We start from the raw sequence: 9,288 nt of genomic DNA, 5'->3' as shown, positions 1-9,288 counted from the left end.
CCATATAATGAATAAACACTTGATATAATTCTAGTTTTACAATACTAATTAATTTTACACGTATTTTGGTCAATTCAATCAACAACAAAAAAATATGAGAAGCGATTTGGGAGGCGAAATGTTCGGCAATACTTAAGTAGCCGAACTAAAAGAATCGTCTCCTTTAAAAGAGCCGAAATTCCCATCAGTCGTTATTATTTTGTTAAACCCTCCTCCTCTGCCGTCATCGTCGCCCCTCCCCCTTTTCCTCACAGGGTTCTCGAAGCAAGACAACCAACGTCACTGACGTCGATGACGTTTTTTACGTCAGTCTTACGTTTCACGGCGAGCCAATCCACTTGTGTTGTGCTGAAACCCGGTAGAAACAAAAAATGTTCAACCGCCGTCCTTCTCGCGTCCTTTGAATGACTTATTTCAACATACTTAACACAGTCCTGTTCAGGTGAGCAAATACTTAAGAACATTATTATACACGTATGTTTTAAACAGTATTTTCGAAACAAAGACACGAAGAAAATTTCAGTAACATTATTTGAACTTTTTCTGTGTCCAAAGCGGTAAAACTATGTTTTCTGGCGACGTGCGAAGCTGCCTTCGTAAACTGGATACTCTCTTGCGGGTAATAAAGTACCCAGGACACGTCGATTACAGTGGGTAAGTGGTTTTCACTTGATGGCATGTCCGCCATGACAAATGCTAAACATGTTGCTATTAAAACACCGTTTATGCCACACGGTTTTTCCAACTACCACTTTGACAAACTACTTGTATGTTCAGTTGTCATTATAGGGCCACAATGATTACTCGACTAGGGTCTGAATTGGCGCACTTCCGTACTTCGTCTTAGGGTTTGCTTGTAATGAGTGGGTTCACATGGAGAAATAAGGCAAATGCAGCACAGTACCCGGATGTTGTACTCAGAGTGATGGACACCGGGTACCCCCAATCGTCTCTATCTTGCCTACGTAGCGGAAAGGGAGGGACTAATTTGAAATACGGCGGCTGAGGAGCAACCCTAAGGTGGAAAGTAGTGGACATTGTAAGTTATACAATACAATTGTGTCAATAAATACAACAAGAAATAAAAAAAATGTTTTTGTATATATTTCATGCGGTGACTGTCAAATCCTGCACCCTCACTGTATACGTACATTGTTCAAAGTTTACTTATTTAAGTGCTTGAGGGGAAGTAGCCAATTTGACACACAGTCCGTATAATATTTGAACTTGTTTTTGTCCTTCCTGCGAGCAGTGATAGCTGTTTTAACTTGTGTGGCTTGACTTCTCTTGAATTTTCTAACAGCCTATCCAAAGGAGAACTCTCAGCTTTTCTGCCAATACTCACCTTCATTCTCACCACCGTCTCGCCATCTTTTGCCGAGCAACTGGTGGAAAGTGGACTGGAGCTGAATGGAAAAACTGACATGAGATTCATAGACACTCTCTATAAGGTACACTGCTTCACTCTCACACATGCCATGGAGTGTATAGTGAATGCTTACACAATGTACATGTTCATATTCAATGAATTTACACAGGGCCAGAAATATACATGCAGACTCATCTGCCCCTGCTATATTTAGTTGAATGCCCTTGAGCAAGTTTCATTTCAGGCTTACACGTTTTGTATCATCAGTGCTACTAATGTCCAGTTGAGACAGGAGCAGCAACGTGTTTTTTTTTCTTTTTTCATTACAAATCTTTTAAACTGCCTTCATTTTCTTCTTAAGATTCTACGAGATATCTTCCATTATAAACCCATCCTCTCCAAGCAACAGTTTCTACAAAGGGGTTTCCCTCAAGGAAAAATGTCCACAATTTGTGACATCATTGACTTGGTCCTTCAAAGACACAATGAGCTGAAAAAGGTACATACATTTCTAATGTGGTGTATTTCCTTGTCAAACCGTTCAAATGCTAAATATGCTTGTATTAGCGATGGGTTTACATGATATGATTACATCAAAGCATACTTACCTTTTATTTATTACAACTTTGACTGTCTCTGCTGGCCCCAGTCTAATGAATTCTAATGAATGGACCCCTAATAGAATTCCTCTGCAGGATGTGATTGCGTTTTGTCACTTAACATCTGCTTTAAGCCCAGAGTGAGATATCCTGTATCACACAAAGGCACCAGAAGAGAAGATCATCCATCAGTTGCCAAGCTGGACATTGTAAGTATAGTAATATGTTTTTCTGTTGCTATATTTTGGGAATATGATATGATTAGCTCCGTTTCTCTTCTGCTTCAGGTCTGTGCGAGTCCTCTTGTTGTGAATCACATGCAAAATGACGACTCGCCGCCATGCCACATTGTAACGAAGCCCTCGCACGATGACATCCACTCTCATCCTCCTGAAAATGTGACCACCCAGCCGGCTGAAAAGGAGCAGAAGGAGGATGTTACCTTTCTTGTAAGGATGTATTTATTGCGCTGCAACACTAATTAAAAAATAATTAATAATTCATTAAAAAAATAATAATAATTAATGCTACATGTTAAGGCCACATATGCTTGTAGTTTTCTATGATGGCAGAAGAAGCTTTGGTAGAAGTAGTTTGTCTGAGCCAAAGCGATCAGGTCAAATCAATGATGATACCACACAATACTGAGAAACCTAAGGCTTATTATGCCCATTTGTCACTGAATATTTAAATATGGGATGAGAGCACCTCCAAGTCTTAGTCCATGGTGCCATTTCCTGGTCAAGGATGAGATTCTGCCTCAAGTGGAGGAGTTTCTTGTTCATGAGTGAAGGAAGAATAGAGCACGAGATCGACAGGCGGATTGATGCGGCGTCTGCAGTGATGCAGACTCTGCATTGGTCCGTTGTGGTGAAGAGGGAGGTGAGCCTAAAGACAGAGCTCCCTCAGTTTATCAGTTGATTTACATTCTTACCCTCACCAATGGTCATGAGCAATTAGCTTTCTCCATAGGCACTCCCATGGAGGTTAGATGAGAAGCACTGTCATTTGGGAGAAACTGAGGAGAACTGCTGCTCCTCCATATTGAGAGGAGCCAGGTGTTTTGGCTCGGGCCGAACGGTAGGAGGCAGAGCTGGATGAAGTTGCCAGAGTGAGGGAAGTCTGGGCTTCCCTGCTTAGGCTGCTTCCCCGCGACCCGACCTCGGATAAGCGGATGAGGATGGATGGAATATACAAACACTGCATATTTTAAGACATCATACTGATGCCCAATAATAATTTATGCTCAATGTAATGATGTCTTTCAGTCTTCCAATATGGAGCAACGCCTTTCTGCATTGGAAGTTCAAATTGAGAGCCTTCATTGTGGTCTTCAAAGGCTCTGTGCTTTGGAGGACCGTCTGGAGAAGCTAGAGAGCCGAAGTAACACAGAAAAAGTAACTAGACATTTGTTCTTTACCTTTTTGTTTTTTATAAATCTATTGGAACAATTACGTTGTGGTGATTAATTAGTTTATTATGATTATGGTTTATTGACAAGGCTCAGGAAATAATTCTGAGGGTGGAATGATTATAAAATGGAAAAAAAAACATTATTGGGTACACGTTTGGATTTTTCTCAAATGTACAAAATATTACTTACAAATTCCTTCACCACTTCAAATATCACAGCTTTGCTCTCACAGCTTTTAGTCATTAATAAATCATTGCTGTTCTGTGGTTGAATATGGCCTATTATAGACCTATTATAGTTAATTTAAGAAAATTCTTCAAATACTATAAGGCACTCAGACTTATTCAAAGCCATTTTGCGATGATATGAGATATCCTCCACTGGTCACTTGATGTCTGACATGTCACATTGATGGGAAACTGGCCAGGGCAGGAAGTACTCTGTGATGATGTGACTCTCTCAATGCTAACATGTATGAGTTTATATTATCTCATGTCTCCTATATTGTGTAATATGAGTTTAAAGGTTATCATGGGCAGCTCTGGAACCAATTAACCGTATAAATGAGGGATTATATATATATACAATTCCACGAATATTTAGTTGAGTCACTTGGCAAGTTTCAGCTCAACCAGACGCTTTGGTAGCTACCACTAAACGTCTAGCTAGAACATGTATTGAGGTGTAAAATTACGGCGTGATCATAATACTTCCGGCTTGTCGCCCCATCTGTACTAAACTATGGTGGCACACCGATTTTGTCTTATACACATGACTTTGTTCTCCGTTTTCTATTTCACTGAGATTTCACCGAGACGTACGAATATATTCAAGTCTGCATGTGTAGTTCTGCCCTGGATAAAGTCAAGAAAATCCCCAATAAGTGTGCATCCATTTGAGTCCAGTCCATTAAAGATGTACGTTGTATAATCATCTCACCCTAGAAAAAGAACCACTCAAATAAACTATTAAGGTCCCAAAATGAGTATGACATTCAAGCCCATGATGAATGAACTGTGATCATCCAGTCCTTTTTGTATTTGGTACAGAAGGAAGAAGAATTCATCACAATATCTAAAGAGAGCTGGGAAAATCTCAACGATCGAGTCCTATTACTGGAAACTAAAATGGAGCTGGACCATGCAAGGGTAAGACCCATGTAGCCAAGCACATCACCTCTGCCATTTTTAAACAAATTCTACATGTCATGTACATAGAAATGACAGAAGTACATAATATTCCATTGAAAGATTGACGATGCAAAAATGCATTTGAAGAGAGGTGTTATCAATAGCTATACCAACAAATTAGCTATAACAGTAGGCTAGCATGTTGGAAGATCTGGGTTTTGGGGATCTCTATCTGGAGTTTGCATGTTCTCCCTGTGTGTGTGTGTGTGGGAGGGGGGGTTCTCTGGGTGTGCTCTGGTTTCCTCCCACATTCCAAAAATATGCATGTCAGGTTAATTGATGACTCTGATTCAGGGGTGGGCAAACTTTTGGACTCGTGGGCCGCACTGAGTTAACAAAACTGTGCGGGGGGCCAGAATATATATTTTATAAGACACACACTATTTTACGCTTGTAATTCTTACAGTCCACCTTGAATTATTTGTCTAATTTTATTTATTTATCATATATTTTGATTAATTATATTATATATATTAATTGTATTCTTATATATATTATATTTAATATATGATATTATTTTACATTTTTATTATTTATTTATTTTATTTACTTATTTGTATATATTATTTGTATATATTTGTATTTGCTTAATTCTAACAGTCCACCTAGAATTATTTGTCTAATTTTATTTATTTCTTATATTATATTTAATGTACATATTATATATATATAATTTATTATATATATTATTATTAATTACATTATGTATCAATTATATTATATTTTTATATATTTATTATTTATTTTATTTATGTACTTATTTGTATAATTCTATCTGTAAACGTGTCAGATTATTAGCTATATGTTTTAAATATGTTCCATATATCCCTTTTTTCCAGAGCACTTTAAACATCAAACCACATCAAACTTGAATTTTACATTAACATTTTTTTTTGTTATTTTCTTTTACTGAAGAAGACATCCGACTTGCAAGTCATGTTGCCAGCATGTACATATGTTAAAAGTTAGAAAGCAACTGGGGGGCCGGATTCAAACACTTTAAACATCAGACCACATCAAACTACAAACTTGAATTTTACATTTAAAAAAAATATATATTTTTTATTTTTATTATAATTTATTTTTTGGCTGAATAAGTAATCCGACTTGCAAGTCATGTTGCCAGCATGTATGTTAAAAGTTAGAAAGCAACTGGCGGGCCGGATTCAAACGCTTAGTGGGCCGCATGTGGCCCCCGGGCCGTAGTTTGCCCACCCCTGCCCTAATTTGTCCACGGGTGTTTATCTATATGTGATTGGCTGGCCACCAGTCCAGGGTGCACACCACCTGGGCCCAAAGTCAGCTGGGATAGGCTCCAGCATACCCCAACTACCCTAGATAGTTGGCAGGATGGATGGAACATAATGTGTGCTTACTTCATGCAGCACTTTGCTCTAATGTACTGCCGGTACACATACCTATAATGTCTCTGCAGTGAGACGTCTGGAGGGTAAACTAATAGCTTGAATATTTCCTCTGGAGCTCTTCTGAGTGAGGTTAGTAGGTGTGCACTGCGCTTAATCAGGTTGTTGAGGCACTGTGGAACCTCCAGTCTTGCTCTGCATGCACAATAACCTGCTCTTGTGCTTCAACAATTCTTACTCATACTACAGTAAACCTCGGATATATCGGATTCAATTGTTCCCACTGGTTTTGTCCGATATAAGCGAAATCCGTTATATGTGTATACCGGAAAATGTCCGTTTTACGCATACGTATATCGGATTTACATCCAGTATATGCGTAAATCGGATTTTATCCGTTATAAAAAGGCACTTCCTTGACTATGTTTCCAATGTACCTGGACGCGCAGGCAACGCTGCAAACGCTGCAAATGACGTCGTATAGCGGCCTGTCACGATTCGGCGAATCGGAGCGCCACGATGCGGCCATCCGATATATGCGAGGGAAATTTCATGGAAATGCATTGGAACGGGACTGGAGATTTTGTCCGAAATAGGCGAAATCCGTTATAAAAAATCCGATATATGTAATGAATTTTTATTGGAAATGCATTACAGAAAAATTGGTTCTTTTTTATCTGTCCGTTGTGAGCGAATTTCCGATATATCCGAGTCCGATATATCCGAGGTTTACTGTATTATAATCCTGTTTTCTAGCAATTTGATGTGTGTTGTTTAGTAGCACCTCTTTAGTTTGCCACTAAAACAGCCTAGTGGAGGTTGCTGGAATACATATGACATATATTATGTATTTAGTAGTTTGTTTCGTTGGACTTCTGGACACAACTATTGCGTGCCACACAGTGTACCTTAGCAGATGTGAACAAAAGGATCAGAGCAATTATGTTGATTTACTGGATAAATGTCCGTACTTTCAAATCATACTACCGATAGTGTAGCTAAAGTGTTCCTTGTAAATGCCACTGATTTGTAAGCTGACCTTTCTGTTTCTGCTTTGCTTGGTTCTTTGACTCGATGTGTTATCATCTTGTTCCAGGTTTTTTTTTTTTCACATCTCCTTCAATGTCTCTTTGTTCTAGCTGAGTGTTCCTCCAACATGTCAGGCATCTTCTCCATCCCACTCTGTCAACTCCATGTCTGATGCTTTAAAGGTGAGACACAGCGCTGTGCAGTGAAGGAATAAATCTGATTTTTTTTTTTTACATGAAGTTGCATGACATCCCCATCCAACTATGCAGTACATCAACGATGGTCCCATGACTCCGGTGCTGGTTCTGGTTGGATTTCCGTGATGAGGAAATGAAATTAGCGTTAATGAAATAGAAAAAATATTCATTGGGAATGAATGGTTAGCAATAAATAGGAATACATTTGAATTAGTAAAACATAAAAGAACACAATGAGGATGTCGACTTGAAGTCTTTGGGAGCTGTCTTTAATTTCCTTGTCGTCGATGAGTACTTGGCGTCCTACAGTCCTCCATTTAACTTGATGTTCATTTTGCAGTTGGCGCTCCAAGTGCCTTGAATTTTTTGAATTTTAAGTCGCGTGTCTTCTTGGCGATGTCAGCGCTGCGTTTTGTCATTGATGGAGAAGTTTGTTTCTTTCATATTACTTCTCTGCCTCAGCAATGCTACCTTGTTTTTCCTGTTGTTCAACTTCATGATGATGACAGACGTTCTGTTGTTATTCCTGCCTAACATCGGCGAGCATGTATCTCCACATCCACCCCCTTTGGCTGAGGACATTTGGGCCCCCTATTCCTCTTTCTCTTTGGGCTTTTTCCCCTTCAGGGTTCGCCACAGCAAATCAACTGCCTCCATCCAACCTTGACTTCTGCATCTATCTCTCTCACACCAACTACCCTCATGTCCTCCTTCAGTACATCCATAAACCTCCTCTTTGGTCTTCCTCTACGCCTCCTACGTGGCAGCTTTAAACGCAGCATCCTTCTACCAATATATATTTGCTGTTGTCTTTAGGATCTACGTGTTATGTGAAGCACAGTCACACTGACATGTGTGTCGACTGCTCCCAATCATCCACTCTGCACATCATTTGCAATACAATGACATCCTTTTTGCTTTTTTTAAAACGTTTTACGCTGTCCATTTCTTTGCAAAGTGATATATTTTCATTCCTATTTGAACACCTTGAGGCTCTTAGTGCTTTTCAATTCAATATTTCCTTCTGTCTTTGTCCAGGATGATTTAAAAGACAGACTACATCGGATCACCAACATGTAAGTCGTTACTCTACTGACATTGTTTTCCTAATTTTAATAAATGCTGTATTTAGTTTGCTGTTTTTGTGTCTTGACATGTAGGCTGAAAAGTACTTCTGAGTACCTCTGATGAACAAACACAAAATCCTCGACAAAAAGCTCAATCCATCATGTAGGCTATTAGTCTTTTTATATACAGTAGTCGTATTCACAGCAGCTTGATTGTTTACACGTCATTCTCTGGTCGCTCTTTTAACTATGGTGGAAAGATAGTCATCGTTTGTGAGAGTTAAAAGGTATGGATACGCACACAAACACGCAGTTGGTGATGGGTCACATTTTCATTTCGCAGAATTCCAAAAGGATTCAGGAAATGAAAATATTTCCTGCGATGATATACAGTACTGTTGTGCTTCATTAACTTGCAGATGATGCTTTCGGCACTCATCAAGCACCCGTGGAGCACCTCCCTAATATAATGGTGGGACAAATGCATACAGTATCTCCTGCACTTGGATAGTATTCCATATGGCATGAAATGGCACCACTTTATGCAGGTTATTTACTTTTTTTTTTACACATTTTTGTCCACCTTTTAAATGAATTTGACACAAAATAATCCCCCAGTTTTATTATTTGTTTAGTTGTTGTGTTTAGTATACAGTAATGCCAACAATTTTTTTTCTCTTCCTTTTATTTATTTTACTCGATGATCATTGTTTCTTTACTATAAATAATCCATTGTACATTTTGGCCCAGTAATATAATTTCTGTCTTCAGCATTTGTTTTGACATGTCAATGTTTTATTTTCTATAGGTTCTTTCTAATAAATCATTTTCTGATTTTATTTTAAAAAAAATGTAAATCAAATGACTGGATAATGTCTGTCAGTGTTAATGTAATGCGTGTTTAAATGCTAACAAAAGCCAAACAAGGCCAGCAAAGACCAGCATGGTGTAGCCCGGCGCCCGTGAGGAAAAAAGTAGGATCCTTGAAGCGTTTTATTGAGGCGTGTCCTCCCAGGTGTTCCAGATCCTATGAGTTGGCCAATTGCAGACGTCCTTCAG

General features: G+C 38.8%; 1 protein-coding gene across 4 annotated transcripts; it reads left to right on the top strand.

The window, feature by feature from the left end:
- Positions 1-245: 245 nt before the first annotated feature.
- On the top strand, positions 246-9,283 carry cep44 (centrosomal protein 44). 4 transcript variants are annotated; one of them, XM_058091676.1, is made up of 12 exons: positions 246-442; positions 556-654; positions 1,304-1,451; positions 1,731-1,868; positions 2,103-2,177; positions 2,256-2,417; positions 3,237-3,365; positions 4,432-4,530; positions 7,076-7,147; positions 8,201-8,238; positions 8,323-8,392; positions 8,494-9,281. In XM_058091676.1, exons 1-11 carry the CDS (start codon positions 405-407, stop codon positions 8,348-8,350), a joined length of 1,026 nt encoding a protein of 341 aa, XP_057947659.1. In that variant the 5' UTR covers positions 246-404; the 3' UTR covers positions 8,351-8,392; positions 8,494-9,281. The 4 variants fall into 4 exon arrangements, with proteins under 4 accessions (XP_057947659.1, XP_057947658.1, XP_057947660.1 ...); XM_058091675.1 differs by having other exon boundaries at positions 8,323-9,280; XM_058091677.1 differs by lacking the exon at positions 7,076-7,147 and having other exon boundaries at positions 8,323-9,280.
- Positions 9,284-9,288: the final 5 nt, after the last annotated feature.

Source organism: Doryrhamphus excisus, chromosome 1, assembly GCF_030265055.1.
Source record: "Doryrhamphus excisus isolate RoL2022-K1 chromosome 1, RoL_Dexc_1.0, whole genome shotgun sequence".
Taxonomy (NCBI): Eukaryota; Metazoa; Chordata; class Actinopteri; order Syngnathiformes; family Syngnathidae; genus Doryrhamphus; species Doryrhamphus excisus.
The sequence above is the reverse complement of the archived record's forward strand: the minus strand, read 5'-3'. Positions and strand labels throughout refer to the sequence as shown.

Coding starts and splice junctions, on each gene's coding strand:
- cep44 (XM_058091676.1), top strand. CDS start 405: ATGACTTATTTCAACATACTTAACACAGTCCTGTTCAG. Junction 2,418..3,236: donor AGGAGGATGTTACCTTTCTT/GTAAGGATGTAT, acceptor GATGTCTTTCAG/TCTTCCAATATGGAGCAACG. Junction 3,366..4,431: donor GCCGAAGTAACACAGAAAAA/GTAACTAGACAT, acceptor TATTTGGTACAG/AAGGAAGAAGAATTCATCAC.